Source organism: Triplophysa dalaica, chromosome 7 (assembly GCF_015846415.1).
Source record: "Triplophysa dalaica isolate WHDGS20190420 chromosome 7, ASM1584641v1, whole genome shotgun sequence".
NCBI classification, from domain to species: domain Eukaryota; kingdom Metazoa; phylum Chordata; class Actinopteri; order Cypriniformes; family Nemacheilidae; genus Triplophysa; species Triplophysa dalaica.
Window position 1 is genome coordinate 12,309,972 of NC_079548.1, and position 21,807 is coordinate 12,331,778.

Here is a 21,807-nt window from a genome sequence, read left to right on the forward strand (position 1 = left end):
ACTTTTGCTTCATTCCACTGGCTGGTATTACTGTGACAGGGAGAGAGAGAAGGAGAGAAGAGAGAGAGAGAGTGGAGGGGTTACTCAGTATAAAACCCTCAGTCTGAGAAAACGCCTCTGCAAACATATCCTGTCTCTCCTCCTCTCTTCTACATCTGCTGCTCCCTCACTCTCTCTCTCTCTCCCTCTCTCTCCCTCGCTGTCCTTCACTCACATATGCACACTCGCTCGCTGGCTTCATACTCTCTTTTTCGGTACTGCCTCTACCATTCCTCATTCTCGTCAATACCACGTGCTGCAACTCTCTCTACCAGGCAATGGGAACGACTTTTTGGAAGAGTGTGTGAGTGCATTTGTATGCATGCGTGCGTATGTATGTGTGGACTGAGTGTGTGAGCGAGCGGATGCGGGATCTGTATGAGACCTCTTTCCTGCCAGCCCAACGAATCCAGTGAGCAAACCAGGGTGTGAACGGAGCTGGGCAAGTGTGTGAGCGTGTGTGCATGTGAGTCTCTGTCTCCTCCTCACATTTGGGATTCTAGGGCCCCCGGAACCCTTGCACCCCACTATCTATCTGTCTCTTTTTCTGCGGTCACCTCTTCTCCAGCAGTCACCATTTCGGCTCCCGGCAGACCCACGCTGGCTGCCCAGCCACTCCCGCGCCTCAGCCTGGGCAGGAAGACCCTGGTGGCGGCCGCTGTTGGGGTCATGCTGGTGCTGGTGCTGGTGGTGCTCATCCCCGTGCTGGTCAGCTCCGTGAGCAATGACAACAGCCACTACGAGATGCTGGGTACCTGTCGAATGGTGTGCGACCCATACCAGAACAAGGGCACCACCACGGGCATCGCCAGCACTGGCTCTTCTGTGCAGGCCGAGGCCGAGGCTTTGGCCGACCACAGCAACATGCCTCCACCCTCCACGCTCCTCCAGGGGCCACAGGGGAAGCCGGGCCGGCCAGGCAAACCCGGACCCCCGGGGCCACCAGGGGAGCCAGGGCCCCCGGGTCCAATGGGGCCCCCGGGGGACCAGTGGGACAGGGGCCGAAGCGGGGTTTCGAGTCTTGGCAACGATGGAGCTATCAGCACAGTAACGTACAACACACACCCACGAGTGGCTTTCTACGCCGGACTGAAGAACCCACACGAGGGCTATGAGATTCTCAAGTTTGACGATGTAGTGACCAACCTTGGCAACAACTACGATGGCAGTTCAGGCAAGTTTATCTGCAGCGTACCAGGCACGTATTTTTTCATCTACCACGTTCTGATGAGGGGTGGAGATGGAACCAGCATGTGGGCTGACCTGTGCAAAAACGGACAGGTGAGTGCCGTTTTTTTTCTGTCTGTGCACCTGTGCTCTTTTGCAGATTTGCATGATAGGAGATCTGCCTTCTGATTCTGAACATTTGTGATCAGTGCAATTGTTTCGCTATTAAGAGATGAGCTATTTGAGGTTTTTTATATTATTAAAATATGAATATTTAGTCTTTCTTTTCATACACTACACTTCATACTCACCTATAACTATTTTTTTTTCTTTTTCTTGTTTTATATATTTGCGTGTGTACAGTATGTGTGTGTGGTCCATTTGTCAGGTGTTATACGCTGGTGGATTAAGCTGCTATTCGCAGAGCGGACCTAAAATTAATTAAACTGTTAATAATGACCCCACAGAGGACAGTCGAGACTGTTTCGCGTCCTCTATATCCCTTTGGTTTCGCTCTTTTTTATTTATTCGCGTGAAACTGTTGGAAGACGCGATAACATCTGCTGTGAGTTTTTCGTCCCCCCCAGAGCATGAGGGTGAAGTTCGCACAGCTGCGGCGCCGCACACACCCGGCGTTTTGAGACGCGCTGAATGCGCGCTGACATTGTGCGCGTGTCCCCTTTAACAGAGGACAGATGTATATACTCTCTGTGTTTCTTTTAGAATTCCCTTTGCATGTGACAGGCACAAACTTTGCCGCTACAAACTTCCTAATAAATGTGTCAGACATCCCAAGTGTTTTAAAAATAAATGTCCGTTTGCATCGGCTGCAGATCTTTCTCTTAGATGCCTAAAAATGAAAACATATTAACTCTTATTATCACTATTACGATGGTTGTATGTCCGACTCGTTGATTTAAATTGTATCACGATGTAAGATTTCTTTTCTCACGAAACAGGCTGTTTGCGTAATTTGGGTAAACGGGACTCGAGGTATTTGGGGACGCGGACAAAAATGCCACGATCTGACAGAAATCCTGAAACTTTATGACCTTGTTATCACAATGCCAGAAAGACTGGTGAAATGATCAAAGTATAGACTGGATATTTAATGTGATCTCTCCTTTTTACTCCCTGTGATCTTACTTTCTTTCCATTAACGCGCGCCTTTCCATGTTCAATAGTTTGGGTTGTTTTTTTTGTTTTTATGATTAAGACGAGTTGTGATTTAAGAAAAATAGGAGTGCGCGCGTTGTGTAAAGATTTGAGAATATCCATAAATAGCGGAGGGCTTTATATTCATTCGGAACTGTTGGAGCTGGCTTGCGCGCGGGTCTCTCAGTTGGGAGAAAGTGCACGTGAGCGTCGTCCGCTGAGTTCTGTTGAAAACAAACGGGAGGACTGTAGATATATTTATCGATATATTTATGTTTATTTCATTCCGTTCGTTTCCTGTCTACCTGCCCTGTCTATTATTAGCTATTTAAATAAATTCCATTGGAGTTCAGACAAAGACACAATCCTTTATGAATGTTTGCGTATTGTTGTAATGGCTCTCATATAAACGTCAATCTTATGTTAGATCACGAACATAAACTGAAATAAACCTTAGCCTGTATGGAACTGATATTCGATAACTCAAATTTATATTTAACAACAAAAATAAAACAACAAAATTAATATTTTAAAAGTATCATATTTCCCTGCTTCCTCGCCAATTTAAAAAAATGCTGTTTTTCCAAAATGATTTTCTGTTCGGTTTTGCCTTATATTTAGTGCTTTTTAACTGAGATCATTTTACTGCGTGATTTTGTGTGCGTTTTGTAACGTCAAATAATACACAAATGAGTATCAAACATTTTGAGGTATCGTGAGCGAGGAACCAAAAATCTCGGTTCAAGGTCTAGGCGCATGAATAAAAATAACCATTTGCCTGACAGCACAAGCGACTGTAGCATTTATTTTTACCCATTTAACTGATGTAAGAGAGAGAGACAAGAAACTATTGGAACTGAAAATGGGGTGAGGAGAGCAGCACCTGAAGGGTGCGTATGTTTTTAGTCTCTCTGTGGCCTTGAGGTCAGCGCGCAGGACGCAGCGTTGCCGCGGCAACGAAAGACAGGTGATATTTCAGGCAGATAAATACAATTACAGACACGACCACATCCAGCAGCGTCTCTTAAAGGAAATAGTTTAACTTGCACAAATAGATTGTCAGAGAGACAAGACGGACAGACGTTTAACTGATAATCACTTCGATATCTATAAATAATAGAAGGATTAAAAGGCATCTTTACCCCAATATCTTTCTTTCTGGCTCTTTGTCATTTACATTAACACAAGTACATTACAAACTTTATTATATTAAACCGAACGTACTATTTGGAGAGACAAAACACATTTTCCTAGACCTTCTTGTTGCCATAACTGATCTTGAACAGATCTTCTCCTCTAAAATGACAACAGCCCTTTTGATTTGATTAATTATGTTTTAATCTACAAACACAGGCCTGTAAAACAGGGATTATAAAAACACCCACAAGAAAGTGTCCTGTAGAGACTGCAAGCACCGTTAATGCATATACTATCTAAAAGTTGGTCACAGGAGGAGCTTTGCTGCTGCTTTAGATTTCTTTGTTTTGTGTGCCCTGACTAGATTGCCTAAGCAAAACCATAAAAGCCGCACACTAAAGGCAAGAGCAGGCAAAAACTGTTGGAAGCCCAGTACAGCATTTATGGAGTGTGTGAAGAAACAACATCGGGGAAGGAGAGCATATGTTGTCGTAAAGCACCGTCTGTTGAACACAATGGGTCCTGATCTCTAGAGACCCTCCTTACAGACACTTTAAGCAGACATAGGAGACGGGACTTTCTTTGGAGAATAAACTAATCTTTGTGAAGTGGTTACTGCCTCACTAATTAAACTGCTGTGAGGGGAACTGCAGAGATGTGTGAGAGAGTGGACGGGACTTTAAGAAAAGTGCTGTTGGATGCACGGTTTCGGAGTCACACATTTTGAGTTTAAAAAAAGAGTTTAAAAAAAGCTTTCATTGTTAAACTTAGGTGCTGTGGCTCTTATTGAAAGAGTATTAATGCAGGGTTTCTCAATGGCAGTGATGGAGTACAACAGACTTTCAGCTAGTCTGCTGCATCCCTGTGGACTTCCTCTTTTCTTCAAGTGGCCATTGACCATACAAGCACACACATTGCAGGTGTGTGGGGTGTATAGACCGAAAATAAAGAATATTTGTGTTACCATCAGATTGCAGTGTGTGCTAAGTGTTTGTGTGGACGTATTAGAGAGTTTTGCTTGTGTTTTATAGATTTTAGCTTTAGAACACAGACTCAAACATGATGTAATTTGTTTAATCCATTTCCACTCCACTTCCCAAGCTCCTTCTGTTTACTCCTCTCCATCATAACTTCTTCCTGAATTTGCCAAATATTTTCCCTAAATAAAAACATTTTGCCAGATGGACGTGTACAGATGCCCATGATTTCCGTTTGAAATTCCACTGGCCTTACAAGTTTAATGGCTTTAGTGGGAATTCCGCTTCAAATGTGATAAAGGAGAGGGAAGGGAGCGAAAAATAAAAGGCTGGTGAAAGAAAAGGCGCCTGCAGTGTGCCAACGATTCTTTTTAATCGTAATTAAAAACTTTGAACTGCATCCAGATTGCGCTGGCACCTGTCCTTGTGTTCCTTCTGTTGATATTGTCATTAATCCACACAAACCCATTCTGACTTCATTATAAGCAAATGCATCCAGGCACTCTTTGTGTTTCTCAAGAGGCTCCTTGTGAATAATCTTGCCGTCTCTGACCATTCTCGCACTAGCGCGCACATCTATGCATGTGTGTTTTACAAAGATTTAGTTGTTTGGTTTACAGCTGATTTATAAGCTAAGACTAAATAGGTTTTGCAGTGTTTGCGTGACACTGCAGTATGGTTTAGTTTGTATTTTATCTCCTATTAAACAAGCAATTCTATATGACTTTCTAAACCGTACGACATATATTTACATGTATGTATTTGGCAGACACACCAAAGCAACTTGAAGGTATACATTTTTGAATATTCACATACACAGAATAAAGTAAATGGATAGTTCACCCAAAAGTGAAAACTGTCATCATTTTCTCAACCTCTTGTCATTTCAAACAAACATGACTTTCTTACTTTTGCAGAACGAAAAAGAAGAAGTTGGTATCCGAACAGCATTAGTTCCCATTCACTTCTATTGTATGGACTCAAAACCAATTCAAGTGAATGGGGGTCAGTTACTAACATTTTTCTAAATATCTTCCTTGTGTTCTGTGGAAGAAAGAAACTGATGTTTGAAATGACATGAGGTTGAATAAATGATTACTAAATTTTTAATTTTTAGCTGAACTATCACTTCAAATAAGTAGAATTACAGAAAAAATTTGAAAATAATAGAAAAAGACTAAATATTAAAATATGACAGCAGAGAAATGAATCACTTTTGGAGAACGCATTTTAGAAAGTGTGCATGGAAAATAATTATGCTAACATGCATTAAATGTCTTAATATGACGTAGAAGAGTAGAAGCAGTACTCAAGTGCATGTTGTGTGAATGTGTGTGTGTGAATGTGTGTGTATCCAAACAAAACAGCAGAAAAACACACTTCACCATCTGGATCAGGAAAAAATGTGTTTCACAGGCATGTTTTTAATTACACAGCTCAATGTTCAGTTATTAGAGCCTCAAAAATGAATTGTTTAATTACACACGGTACATAAATGGGATGTTGTTCATCCGCACAGAGACATGTTGCTGGAGGCAAAACAGCCCCAAGATCAATACTTTTTTTGCGAACAGACATAGGAGCATACCCTGTATACAAAATCTTTCAGTTGTCTTTCGAGTGATGTTCTTTTAAATCAAACTTGTTAATAATCTCCAGAAGCATCTTTTAACAAGTCCAATAAGCAGTGCTCTTCAATAACAGCTTGTTAATTTGTGTTAGAGTTAGTGGGTGTGCTCGTGTTTCACTCAAACACACTTTCCTGCTCTTTGCTTTTTCTAATCAGCTGTTGAGGCTCTGGGGCGGGGCCTTTGCCCCTGATCTGATGTCTAATTGGACACAAAATTTGCCACCCTGCGGAGCAGAACATTAAAACCAGCCTAATTGGGTGCTGTACGGTTATTAGTACGGTATTTGCCCGTGCTGCGAGGAAATGCCACGCGTGTCAGATGTGTCTGGGTGACATGGAGCAAGCACTGCAGTAGAATCCATCATTTATTTATAGACGGGGAAGTTAACTTTTAAAGTACAGTCCTTATGCACCTCAGCTGTATCTGCAGTGTTCCTCAAATGCACATCAGTCAAACATCCAGCCCAGAGAGACTCCAGCAGTACTGCTGTTAGTGTGTGTGTTGTTTTGTGGCGTATATATATATGTGTTCAATACGTGCTTTAAAATAGTTGTGCCTCCCTTTCTGATTGACTGCAGGACAATGAGTCATGAGAGGACTCTCTTATGTTTTAATGAACACAAATAAGCACACATGCGTTCAAATTGATACCCGCTCCCCCTCTCGTCTTATCGATCCTGTTAAACACACCCCTTGGAATAACAACTTGGGCCTCAGCAAAGTTCCCCTGTAAACATCTTGACGCTTCAATGAAGTTTTCAATGACCATTCCACTCACATCCACTCCCAGATTTTTCCCTCCGCTCCATCTCCAGCGCTTAGCCACGTTACCCGGTTAGTCAGCGTGCATGTGTGCATGTTTAACACCTAGTTCACCTCGGAAAATAAACAACAGCTACTGTAAGATTACAGCCATCCGCCCAGCGCCGAATGATGAATAGGGCAATTCATGAAAAATGTATGCCGCAGCAAAAACCACAAGTCTCTCCCTTGCTCGCATCCCTCGGTCCCTCTCCTCATCTTTCTCTCCCTCTCCTTCAATCTCCCTAAAGACCAAAATTACTGCACTCTCCTCATTACAGCCCTGAGAGGAGGTGAGACCGCTCTATCACACAATAATGCTTTATAACGTGGCGTGATGCTTCATTACGCAGCTATACTCTTAGCTTGCACACCCGGGGTGATTCTAGGATTTCAGCCTTCGGGACTCGGTCTCTCTATTGAGTGTGAGAGGTGCAGGCTTGGATGCTTAGTATTTTGGGCTTTAAGAGGTCACGAGGTCAAGTTGAGCTTTACTGACATTTAAAAAAATGAATCAATTTAAGTGACCTGTTTTTCATACTGTATTTGTACATCAGTAATATTTGCTTGCAATTTATATTGTGATTGTACTGGATGCAGAGCAGCCTGATGGGACATAGAGGAGAATCTGCATCATTGTTTGTGTGTGTGTGGATGAGGCGCCCCGTGCTGCTGACAGTGCAGAACAATACCGCTGTCGACCTATGCTGCAGCATAGACTAAATCAACTTAAGCTTCAACTTAAAAATATTAGTCAACTCAACGTGAAGTGATTTGAATTAACTTATATTTAAAAGTTGAATTAACTCAAACTTTTAAGACAGCCAGGTGACTTATTAAGTTGAACCAATAAAAAGCAACATGTAATTTTTTGCAGTGTACATTTAAGGTTTATTTTCACTATTTTTTTGCAAAAAAGGAAATCAATAAAAGTGAGTAAAACGTGAATATCAAAGATAATAATTATGCATAGCATTTAAATGTTTCATTGGCTAAAAATGGGTGTTTTAATCTCCATTGATTTTTTAGATATGTTTTTCTCAAATAACTGGAAAAGTCATGATTTCAAAGATGTGGAAGCCTTATAACTAAGTGTCACTCTGTATGTGTGTGCATGTGTGTGTGTGTGTGTAGGGCCAGGCTTAGATTTTTTTTGTGCACAAATGTCAGCAACCATGGGAAAGCTGGCCTGGCATGAGCTGCTGGCATCCTCATCTCTATAACCAGCTGGCCCTCGTCTATCATGTCCATCAGCATATTACATTATTATTATAAACTCCCTCTAGGTAATAACTTCATTCGGAACACTTCTGAAGTTTCAATAAATATTTCTCTTTTACCTCTTTTGTCCTTAATTTTGTGCACAAACACCTCTGCGCGTTCTTTTCAAACAGTTCAAATAATTTTTAAACATCATATCAACGTTCTCCAAGCATTTCTGGAGATTGCTGACAATACAAAGAGCAGCTGGGTAGATTAATCTCTCCGGTTATCTCTGCATGGTACCGCGACAGATGGAAATGAAAGCATGGCACCTTCGCTTTTGTTCTTCACAACTTATCTTGTCCATAATCAGGTTTACGTCACTATTAAGTGAAAAAACAGCACACGAAAGTCTCTGATGTCCTCGGGAACGTGCGAGCATCTGGAACCATCTTATCTGTGAGTGGATTTTTCTCCGAGCGCTGTATCAAGTGCTCTGCTAAGCCTCAATCAGAGATGCAGCTCACAGTCCACCTTTTAAGTATAATTAGAGACGGGCGTATGCTTTCATTAAACCACAAACTGATCCTGTAATGGGGTACAGGGAGACAACTGGTGTCAATCACATGGAAATAAAATATGGGAAGGAGACCACATGATCTGTCCATCAGGATTAGTACAGTAGGTTAATATTTCATATCGTTGTGAGACATATCAGATCATGGCAGGGAGACGCTGCAGACGTCTGTGAGAAGATCCACTGGCAGTGTTTTTCATCAAAGCATGTTTAATCCTTTTATTGGGTTTATTTAGCAGTGATATCAAAGGATGAGGTGAAATTTTATTTTTTAATATTGGAGGCTGAAATGTGTCTTTTTGAGCTGCGAGTGTCACCAAACAGAACTGCAAAATTGTTCATATACAAGTTTACTCTTGTGCTGCCATTGGTCAAATATACCGTATCGGAACATCAACTGCAATATTGCTTAAGTCTTTTGATAATGCCACAAAGCCACTGTGTTTACACTTATGGGAAATCAGCCTATGAACAGCTTTCTTACTGATGTCTCTGCAGAATTAGAATAGCAGGAAATCATTATGTACTTCATTAAATAACATAATTAAATACAAGATGCATGCAAGATGATGTCAGATAATGTGATCTCTATACATTTATGCCTCAGACCTACAGCAGAAAATGGCCAAATAGACTTTGAAGTCAGACTTTGAAAGTCAGAAAGCCATCCATGAGAGATTTTATATCTGAACAACTACAAGCACACTGATATATATATATATATATATATATATAAAGCAGGGACAAACAGCTGCATGCCAGAGCAGGGCCGCCGGTTTCCGTCTGTATGAAACGCTAAATGCAGCCTGCCTGTCCCCGTAACCCAGCCCTAAAGCCCAGCTCTGTCTTTGGACTTTCATTCTTTGACTTTGCCCAACTTCGTTCACTGTTTCATGCTTAAACCCCTACACCTCTCATTTATTTCCCCCCACAGTCCTTTTCTTTCCTGCCATTTATCTCCTTGTTGAAGCTAGAAGTTTATCGCAGTGACTATCTTTGGTAACGATTTTGTTTATGAGTCACCTGACGCAGATGCTTGGAGGGCATCATAAATGAAATATTTACATGGTACTCGTAAGAGACGATTGATGTATCCGTCTTTCTATTTGATTTGTGTTTACGCTGAATTGAAATGCTCTCTGCGTTTTACTTTTATACGTCTCCCTCGTAGCTCCGGCCAGGGCTCTGCCAATAAAATCACTTTAACAATGTTGTAAATCAAACACAACACAACCTCTGTCATTCAATCTTTATAAGAGTTTTTAAGGCTTTCAAGCTTGTATTTCAATGGCGTTTCAATTGCTTTTTAATTAGTCTGACATGATTTCCAAGCGCAGCTGCCGACGGAAGTCCGGCCTCCCAGAGGAGGCTAATATTAAAAATAAAAACGATTAAAACATGTTTCATCGAAATCCTCTCCAACATATCCCACGCACTCCCTGGGCACTAAGAGCTCACCCTTTAATAAGGCCACTGCGCAGGCTGTGTGTGCTAAAGGCGGATTATTTGATATTAATATGCACCGGACGATCGTCGCCATGGATTCAGAATAGCAGCCTTTGTTTGCACATCGATATTAGACTCAAAGATTTAATCAAGAAGGTAAACATGACTCGAAAAAAAGATAGAGAATAAAAAGAAAATCTAGAGCAGAGTGTTATCTTGGACGGGTAATAGAAAGTCCTCTTTCATTTGACCAACAGAGTTTTTATATGATAATGAGAAGCTGTAGAGAGTACTGTAGCTCTACTGTTGCTTCATTACACAATCAAGGGTGTCATCCAAAAGAAACTTTACCTCTGAATATGGACTTTCTAAGAATAAAATGCTGACACAATATAAGTCTTTTAAACATTGTTTTCTTTTAGGCTGCCATTTAGTTCCATTAATTGTTCAAATAAGACGATAAAAAATGTATGCCTTTAATCATGACCCAAAAGCTTGATATACAACGTGTATTGATGAATTTGCAGTTTGTACAGGCAACACACAAAAACAAAAAAGATGCAAAACAAACAAAACTAATTTCTAAAGCCACTTTTTGTAATATCTAATCAATGCTTATAAATGATAATATAATGATGAAGTGTTATAATGTTCTTAGTTCTTTTGAAATTGATAATTCAATTTCTTGATCACCATAGCATGTAATTAATCTAATTACATTGAGTACAAATAGCCTATTTGCAGTAGCTCCGCCCACCAATATCTGATCGGAATAGGGAAAGTGTAAGAATGACACCGTTTCAAACAGTGACCTCAGTCACGTTAGGTCTAAAGTCTGTATAGCTTGGCACGTTAGACTTGGGTTCTAATCAAACTCTTGCTTAAAATACTTGTTAACCTTTTCTAATACCTTACAGATCATAAAGCCATTGATTTAAGACTTAAAATTCATTTTTTTCATAAAGTTTAGGTTTAGGGTGAGGGCAGTGGTAAGTGTATGTGTAGGGCTTTAATATCTCTAATATCTCTAAGTTTTATAAATATAATGATTTACACTCTGTTATTATTGCAGGTGGAAATAGTACCGTTATCTGACTGCCACTATTTACAGTATAAGTAAATAGCATCTAACTACTATTTCTAGTTAATCCAAAGAAAATACATGTGAATGAATTTCACTAAGTTCGATCGATGTTTTTATTTCACTAGTGTTTGTAAGAGTCATTTCAATAATTATGGCCTAAACGGCCCCTCATACATTTGTCACTATTTACACTCAGTACCTTAATCTTATGACCATTTCAATTGATTGACAGCTCCACAAGTATTCCAATCATCATGCAGCCATACAGCAATGTGTCTAAAACAAACTTTAAACACCAGTAATTTCATGAAACATGCTAATTGATCAATTAAACTCTTAGTATGTCAAAGTAAATAGCCACACTTTTTCCACAGCTGTTTACTTTGAGGCTCTGATTGTGGAGACATTTGTTGATGGCCCATAAAATCATCAAATTTCAACCATTCACGTTTACTTGATCTGATCTCAGATTGATTAAAAAATCATTGAGAAAAAGACTGATATTCATGTGAATTATACCTTAAGAGAGAATGATAATGATTTTAAGATCGTAAAATATCACTATCACACAAACCATTCAACAGTCTAAGGTTGTGTAATATTCACATTGAACACAACATAATGATTATTTGTAAAATATCTTAATTAGGATTCAGAGCATGTTACATTTCATTATTACAACCTTCAGCTGACGACAGAACAGTATTTTGTAAATTATTTAAGGGTAAATAATGTTTTAAAATAATCAACCACTTAGGTTAATCATTGAATTTATAAAACAAATGAGGTCATTCAAAGTGTAATATGAATAAATAAAACAGAAATGGGGCGGGGCAGTGAAGATGATTTACAGCTGGTCAAAGGATCGGTGTCTGTGCTTCTCTAAAACCATTTAATCTACAGTACATCACCAGCCGTCTGCTGGTTTCCCTTACCTGAGCCATCGATCATTTGTTTTTAGCCTCTCGATACCAACGGAAACTAACAAAGATTGAGAGAAATTAGAATAACAAAACAGTGGAAAAGAGAGAGAGGGAGGATTGAAATGATGGGCACAATGAAGACATGGATGTAGATAAAAAAAGAATAAGAAAACTTTCAGCACTTCTCATCCAATAATTATTCGAACACGAAAACAGTAAAGCAAAATATCAAACAAAGTGACGTTTATTTTAAAAGATAGCGACACCTCATAAACAATGATCAGATGGTTAAAGGTTACTGCAAAGCTGAAATAAGTGACAACAATTCTGAGGAAAGCTCTAGCATCATGTTTACGGATGCCACTTAGTTTAGTATTCTTTATTTATCATTATTAATTGAATACATTTTTATAGTGGCTTACTTGTCCAAATATTTTTGCTGTACAGATAACACTGCAAGTGTACAGAGCAGACGCTTTTTCCAACAACACTAACCCCTGATCCTATATATTTTTATAGCCTGTTTACATTTCTCTTAATTTCTTCTTTCTCTGCACTCTGTCCATCATAATTAAAGAATACATTACAGTCCCTCGATGACACACCCACTGCCGTTCAGTTGAAAATGAAAACTAAGGAGAGGGCTCTGCTGTGTTTGCTGATCTCACAGTGTCCCTGAGGAGAGCTGAAGCCCGTTTCTGGATTATTGAGAGCTCCAGATCTCTCTAGCTCAGCAAATGGACACTGAAACAGGAGGGCAATGTCACTCATGTCCTGCAGCATTCTTACACTGGCATATTCAGTAAACAATGTCTGATCAATATGGAGCCGATCTGGCAAGCCCTGCCTCAGCACAATACGGAAAAATGCAGCAGAATTTCACTTTCAGAGAATTGTCAGAATTGGCTCTTTTTTAAATATCTTAACAATATTTACTGTTTTTTAAAAATGTCTATATCACTGAAGTTCAACACTGCATCCTAATATGTCCTTCTTCAGCCCCTGTACCACAGCCCAAAACACCCATATGGCCTTGACCTTAGGGAATCCCCTCTGCCAGGTATTTTACAGCCACATCGTGTTTGTGTGCCTGAATGAAATTAGACAGAGACACACAAGCACTTATCCGCAAACATCGGCTAACGTTTCGATGGGACAGGTGTGTCTGGCAAATCAAACCTGCCATTTACACAAGCAACACAAACATACCAGCTCTGCTGCAAAACCTACTGAGCTGCCGTGTTGCACACTGCCTATATAGTTCTGCATAGACGTTAACTAAACTTCAAAAATAAAGGTGCTTCACGATGCCACAGAAGAACGTATTTTATCTAAATGGTTCCATAAAGGTCTCACAAAAGGTTCTTTGTGGTTCTTCAAAATACATTCACATTTATGCATTGGGCAGATGCCTTTATCCAAAGCGACGCAGATTTCATTATATAAAACGTTTGTTTCCTAAGTATATGCAATCCCTGGGTTCGAATCCATGACCTTGGCGTTGCTAGCACCATGTTCTAACCACTGAGCTACAGGAAAGCTTTATATACAGCATAAAAATGTAAGACAGAGATGGTGCTTTAAAGAACCTTAAATGGTTCTTTGTGGAACTAAAATTGCTCTTCTATAGGGGCTTTCAGACCGCAGGAACGATTTCGTAGTTCTAAAGTTCTCCTCTTGCTTGACAAAGACAAGCAAGCGTGCATAAGAGTAGCAGTCAAAGATGTTGCATTTACCTGTTCACATTTTACCTACACTCTTACAAAGAAAGGTGCTTAACAGATTCTTCACAGCGATGCAACAGAAGTACCATTTTTGGTACCACAAAGAACCATTCAGTCAAAGGTTCTTTAAAGAACCATCTCTTTCTTACTTTTTTAAAATCTGAAGAAACAGAAAGGTTATTCAGATGTTAAAGGTTTTTTATGGAACCGAAAGGTTCTTCTATGGCACAAAGAACCTTTGAACCAGCAATTTGTAAGAGTGAATGCCAATGAACCACAGCATTTCAGACCACTCCTATTCCAGAATCAATGTTCTCTCTCTATTAGTCATCAATATTGCCAGGAAGCACAAGTTAATTTGTGTGTTGGAGGAACGCACTCCTCTCCATACACTGGTGTTGATAATAATAGCGTATTTGGGTCCGCTGTAACACCTCTGCCCACGGAGATCTCCCTCAGGTCTGCGAAAACCTTTAAAACACAACTCTTAATTAGACGGACCAGAGGTCCCCTAGAACACAAAAATACACACCCACACACATGCATCCGTCCATCCTTCTTTTTAACTACCATTTATACTTTTCTGAAGCCCAACTTTCTGTCTCATAATGAACTGAATGAAAAGACAGGCTGTCACTTTTGTTGCTTTTCCAATGTGTTCACATTTCACAGAGAAAGACGCTGGCTGGTGCATGGCTGTACATATTGATGCCCTCACCAACTCCAACTTTAATTCACCAGCTAGATTACTGAAATCCGCAGCAATTTCCCAAATGCTGTCTGATACTCAAACAAATCCACACATATTAAATCTGTTCACGTTCTCGGCCCGCTCAGGTGAACAGTAACTGTTACCGTCGATTTGAACTGTGCGTCAATGTGTGCGAGAGCGTTTTTGGAGTCAAACGGTTACGTCTCTGAGGATTTCGGATATTTCATGTTTAATGAGGGAGATTTAACCTTGGCAGAGGTTGGGGATTTTATGCATTCGAGTGGAAGTAGAAGATTTTTACTCATTTCTACTCTACTAATTACGTTCTGGTGAACTGTACTGCCATTAACGCTTACCATGAATTATGTGCTATTAAGGGAAAGTCCTCCCAAAAATGAAAATTCTGTAATGAATTACTTGAGCTCTTTTCCAAAACGCATTAAACGCCAAATTTTAAAAAATGAGTTTGTCATGCCATTTTGCTGTGTACTAAACCTATTCACTGCTAAATCAAGCTGTATTTCCTTGTTTAAAATGTACTGCAAGATGCAGTTTCTTTTCAAAACGCTGTAAGTGCCGAACCTGTTTTTAGCCTAAATGTGTTCTAGATATGTCCTCTCGACCAATCAGAATTCGCTTATTTGCATAAGTTATTTGTTGTATGTGGTGGAAAATATTGAAACATGAAATTTAAAATATTTATTTTATTTTACTATTTAGTTTGTTACTTTTTATTTTATTTGGCTTTTATTTATTTCATGCATTTGCATTTATTTTATATATATTCATTTATAGTATGAGTCCCTGATGTCACATATTTCATGTTCTCTTGTTTGTTTGTTTTTAAAAAGAAATAAACCAACATTTTTTTGAAAAAAGGATGGATTTGTAGCGTTTTGAAAAAAGTAAAATAAACTTTGAATTTATAATCGACAATATTGTTGTTTCATTTAACAATCATTGTTTAACATGTTCAGACTGAGCCAACAGACTATTTTAACAGGATAAATTGAAAATTAACAAAATGTATGGGTCTATGTTAAAAAACGTCATTTTCATGAAAACGATTTAAATTGATTTATAGCGTTTTCGGAAAAGAGCTTTTCACTTACTCTCACTAGTTGTTTCAAACCTGTATACATTTCTTTGAATGGTTGAACACAGAGAAAGATATTTGGACGAACGCTTGTAACCAAACAGTTCTTGGACTATTGACTACCATAGTAGAAAAAATGACAATGGCAGTCAAAAGTGCCCCAGAAATGTTTTCTTATGTGTACAACAGAACAAAGAAATGTATACACATTTGGAACAACTCAAAGGTGAGTAAATGAAGACAGAATGTTTATTTTTGAGTGAACTGTGTAGGAAATTTAGCAGCATCTGTGTGATAAGACATTAGCTTTCAATTATTTACTGTTTATCTTTCTCATGTAGGTGCGGGCCAGTGCGATCGCTCAAGACGCCGATCAAAACTATGACTACGCTTCTAACAGTGTGATCCTGCATCTAGATGCTGGGGATGAAGTCTACATCAAACTGGACGGTGGCAAAGCCCACGGAGGCAACAACAACAAATACAGCACCTTCTCCGGCTTCATTCTTTACGCTGACTGAACACAATTGTGGAAAAGAAAGAGATGTAGAGAAGAAAAAAAAGTGAAGGATGGAGCATTTATCATCCCAATTATTCATTTAACATGGATCTCCATTGCTTCAACACACACCCAAATGCAAGTTTTCATCCAACTGAAATGGCAGAGACTCAGTGGAATGAGGGTTCAGTAGCTTCTCTTCACACTGATGATTGACAAAAGACAAGGAAATAAAGTGATAAATTGTTTTTCTTTTACAGTACTTGTTGAAAAGCTCCTTGTTTCGAGGCTCCATGAGTGACATAAATCTCATCCTTCAATTTGTCGCCTTAGTAAACCTTTCTCACCTAAAGATATCTATGGAGAAAAAGGAGGTTGTAAAAATGTCCTTAAATCCCTGTGGAAGAAGGGATGTTAATTTTAAAGGCTTTGTTCAAAATCAGAGGCTCAAAGACAAGTAACATAAAGATCCATTGGGCAGGGCACCCCCTGTTGGCTATTGTTGGTAATTTGGTTCATTCTGCATTGTTTCGTATGTGTACTCCGTTGAAACTGCAGTAGTCGATGATCTTTGTGGATGAATGTTATTCCTTACAGGCATTTAAAACAGTATCACTCAATCTTCATTACTTTTCCTTCCCTTGTCAATTAGCACTCACCCTAAACTCCCCTCTCGCCCAACTCCCGCCCCTCTGCATCCCCCAAAAAAACACTACAACATGACAATAACTCCAACAGCCATTTGGAAATTGATTAATATTATGATTCCCTTTTCAACAGAAGAAGTCCCATCTTTTAAAATAAAGAAAGAGGACTCTTTACATTCAGATAAATTCAGGACTATTTGCTAAAAAGGTGTCGATTTTGACATGGGGGGCATATCTGAGGAAGAAACGGACAGAGGGAAGTCGAGGGGCTTCATCTGTCACTCAGTCAGCAGCGAACATATTTATGCAACGGTATTTTATTCTTATGGGGCGAATGAATGCGTGCAAATTAGCTTTCTTCGTAAGCGTGCCCATGCGTGTGTGCGTGTGTCTGTACCAACACCAGAGCATGAACTGTATTTTGTCTTTGCCACATTATTGGTTTGAGAAATGTTCTATACTTAAGCCAGTCAAAGATGTGATATAGAGCCAATGACATTGCATCAGACACGTTTAGCTATGCCTCTACAAAGATATACAAGAAATAATAAAGTTGTAAATTAAATAAATCTATGCTATGTTTGTCAGTCATACTCTATCTTTTGGAAATGTTGAATAAATTTAAATAACAAATGGGACATTTGGAGTCTATGGTGTAATGTTTTTGTCAACAACGCAAAAACTGTCTCTGGATAAAGGCCGTTTGCATAAATCTTCAGATTTATCTAATATTTTGCATTATAGGCTATTTAAGAGATAAGGTATTTAAAATGGCATTGTAATAATTGAAAGAAGGCATACCATAGTTATGTTTTTTGCTTCTTTTATCTAATATTGTGCATTATAGGTTATTAAAACGTTACTTATTTAAAATTACATCACAACCATTTAAAGCAAAAGCTAATTTGCATATTTAAAATGTTTTTTGTTTGTGTCCCTTCACAAGATTTCTTCCTCTCGTCGCTCTATTTTTATCTTGTACCTGTCACCTGGCCTGACTCACAGAAGCACGGAAGGAAAAACACAGCTGTAGACTTAACAAAAGCTTTCATTAAGTGTGACTGTGTGTGCCTCATTGCTTGATTCACGTTGTCACCTCTGTTGCATCTCGGGACACCTTTCAGAGAACACATTTAAACAGCCAGTGCTGCTGATATCAGCAGTCACTCCCGGGGGGGAGAGAGAGATAGAATTCTTGGCAGATATATATATACTAGCTATAACATATGTTGAGATTAATTTACATAAATGTAAACCATGATATTCTTTCATTATTGAAGCCACTGTCATTAGGGGCAAGTGGGGTTTTCAGAATTTTTATTCTACGGTGAAACAAATAAACCATGATCAAATGGACAAAATAAATCTGAAAAAAACTATGATATCTGTTTTGTTAGTTCCTGCTGCGAAGAGTACAGATAAAAGGCTGGTATTCATTTGTGAATACTGGGTTTATGCCTTTGATTTGCTTTCCTTCCGTGCCAATTTTCTCTCTGCTCTTCATGTGAACCAAGCGTCTTTACTTACTTTTACATTCTCCTTACTGAACATCAGCACAGGCCCGACAATAACATGGGTCAGAACACACTTTTATTGTCTCTATTACACACACTCTCTCTAAACAACACTGAGCTATTCACCACATCATGTACTTGGGCGTCTCTAGGGTCCACTGGAAAACAAGAGCAACAAATATCCTGAGCTCTTCCTCCACGAGCTCAACCTCTCTGCTGCTGCACCTCCAGACAATTGACCTGGGAGCAGTTCCTTTCAAAATAGTCATCAAAGAGCTTCTCAGTTTAGTCTGATCACACAGCAGTTTAAAGAAAGTGTCAGACAGGCATCAATTAAGCTCAGAGGAAATCTGCACATCTGTCTCAGAGGAACTGAAGGATTCACTCATGTCCAAGCAGTTCATAGCTTTATAATAATGAAACAATAGCAACTGTAGTGCTTGCTTTCTGATTTAGGAAAAATCTGAAAGCAAGATAAATGTACTTAACATGTTAGGACTTTGATATAGGGTTATTTGTAGAAATAATGTTACATCTAAATAATTGTTCAAGAAATAATGCTTAAAATGCTAACAAATAATTATTTTTAAGTTATTTATTTATTTGTGTTAATATATTTTATATTTCGACACCAAACAAATAAATAAATACATTTTTTACTTGAGATTTTTATAAAAGAATGACTTTATGTTGATTCATGGAAACAATTTTGTAGTACAAATATAATTTTGCATTCTTATTACCTTTTTTATTAGACACATCTGGCTGACAGATGATGAATCGTGATTATCGCATCCAGAATAAAAGCTGGCAATAATAATTATGTCTGTGTACTGTGCGTATTCATTTAAAAACACAAAAACAACACATACATGTAGCTATATATATATATATATATTTAGGCAACATTAAGATGTATGTATTAATATTTACCAGTAATTGAAATTGTATATATGTTTATAAATTGTTATATTTTTCTTAAGTTTTTGCATGTATGTGTCTGTTTTTATAAAAACAAAATGTATGCAGAGACCACAGACATGTAAACACAAATGTTTATTCTGGATGTGATCAGGATTTGAACTTTGAATACTGTGTTTGAAAATATCACATTTGTCTAACCATCCCCATAGAAACAATATATACACATCCAAACACACACAGACAAACCAAAATATACAGTAACTAAGACAATACACTCTAACACCTGTTGTGTTAACATCATCTCAGTGCTATTTCTGGGACAACACTTGTTTTAACACAACCATTCATGTATTTCACACAAAATCACAAACTGTGTAAAATAATAATGTTAAAAAACATAACGTAAACAATGTGCTAATAATTTACTCATCATTTTTGAGATTGTATATTCTATACAGTACCAGCATTTACAAAGTGCACATATACAATCGAAAGGCAAAAACACAAATACTTTATAAACTGACACAATTACATTTCAGCCTAAAGGAAAATGAGCTAGAATGTAAAGTAAGTCAGTCATAACCTTAAACAAACCTGAAGTAGGTTATCTGTTGGTTTTGGTATTCTGCAGGTTTTCATCCTGGGGGGCTTTTATAATACCGCCAAACGTACCATACATTATTATAAATGAATGAATAAACAGACAGCTTGGAGCAATGAATTATTGAATTAACTCATTTTATTATGTAAAAAAGAAAGAGACATATGTGTGCCAAGAGAGGACAGAGCTAGTACAAAAGTGTAGGTAAATGTATATGGTTATCCAGGGTCTCAGTCGATTATGGTACTTAGCAGTCATTATGCCAACATATTTGACAACTAAATGCCACAACTGACCAATCATTGTCAAGTATTCCAGAGAGTCATGTACGAATCCGTTTTAGTGACTACAGAATTCAGCAGGGCTATAGTTAACTGGAAAACATAAATGTTCACAAAAGGCCTAAGACGAAACACCACAACACAGTCTTGTACAGTTATGCAGCCCAGAGGGAGCTTCTAATATACTTACACTCACTCTCACCCGTTCAAATCTTCAGGAATCCATTCAGATAAACAGATGGGGGGTTATCTTTGGGAAAGGGGAGTTATGGCGCAGGCAAAGGGGGAAATGATAACTGCATCTGTGCATAAGCGTCCTTTGGTGTGTGTGTGTTTGTGTGCGTGTGTGTATTTTACTTAAAGGCCACTGCCTCACTGTGAAAAGTTGACAGAGCCATCTGCCCAATTAGGCACTGCACCCATCGCACCACACATCTTCAATTATCACGCAGATCTCAAATAACACACACCTGCACAGGGCCAATGAGAGGGGGAACAAATAGTTTCAAGAGTGTGTGTGTATGCTAGCACATACACTCAATCCATGTCAAACTTTCTTTGCAGTTTCCGACTCAAAGGTCAAAGCCACACAAGGCGAAAGACTCCTAATGTCGAAAAGTCACTGGTTTCCATGATGATGGCTGAAGTTTGGTCATCAATTTCTCTTGGCTGAAAAGGCCACAGCGCCCTGACATGCAGGTTGGTTAAAGATCTACTGAACCTTTCTTAACGAATCTGTATGTGTGTTGCGTTAAGATGCCCAAAAATACTTGAAAAAAGAGACAAAGATACATCTCCACTTATTAAACACTTTTAACATTTCCAGAAAATTTGCACCTTGAAAGTTCAACGTATTTATATCTAAAGTAACGTTATTATCAAACCGTGGGCATAAGTAAATATGAATGCAATCTTTGTGTAATATTAAGAATCTGTATTTATAGAGTCTAGATATTAACTGACATTTCATGTGGGAGAAATCAATCCTTATGACAATAAAAAGCTTGTTGGCCAAAACTCGAAATTACTCTCTCGAAAATATTCCCGTTCCTGTTCACCAAAATAAACTGCTCGTATATTAAAGCAAACCTTGTGATGTTTAAAGACCTTACAACACACTTCATGGAAGAAGAGAGGAACGGATACACACAGAGTGAGATGGTGCCGTCATACATAGGGTCCTCACACCTCTTTTACCCAATGTGATTGTGGCACAGCCTTCTGCAAACAGAAATGTTGGTAACCACACAAAGCAGGAGTGTTTGCCTCTGGCTTCATGGGAGAGGTGTCATCGCAAGTGTGTTTGTGTCGATGTGGTTTTTCCAAAGCGAGTCATTTCATTTCCGTGCCAAATATAGTAAAGAACTCAATCGCAAGATGCTCTATTTCCATATTACATACTGTTAATTTTATTTAAACGTTATGCATTATTGCGTTTTGTTATATTGATTCAAATCTTAAGTATAAACAGTAGATAGTTATGTGCTCAATGCCAATTACACTTAGATGTGTATAAAAACAATATACAAGTATAATTATGGCATGTCTATTTTTAAATAGCTTAGATAGTAAATGTGTGTGTGCAGGCAAGAGAGATCTGAAACCCTACACAACAGCATTATGTTCTGTATGACCGTGCTCTGATTTGATTTGACATAACCAGAGTGCA

At 38.6% G+C, this 21,807-nt stretch overlaps 1 protein-coding gene across 1 annotated transcript; it reads left to right on the plus strand.

Annotated features, from left to right (window-relative positions):
• Window positions 1-390: 390 nt before the first annotated feature.
• Window positions 391-17,456, plus strand: LOC130425523 (C1q-related factor). Its single transcript, XM_056751733.1, has 2 exons — window positions 391-1,320; window positions 16,014-17,456. Exons 1-2 carry the CDS (start codon window positions 709-711, stop codon window positions 16,191-16,193), a joined length of 792 nt encoding a protein of 263 aa, XP_056607711.1. The 5' UTR covers window positions 391-708; the 3' UTR covers window positions 16,194-17,456.
• Window positions 17,457-21,807: the final 4,351 nt, after the last annotated feature.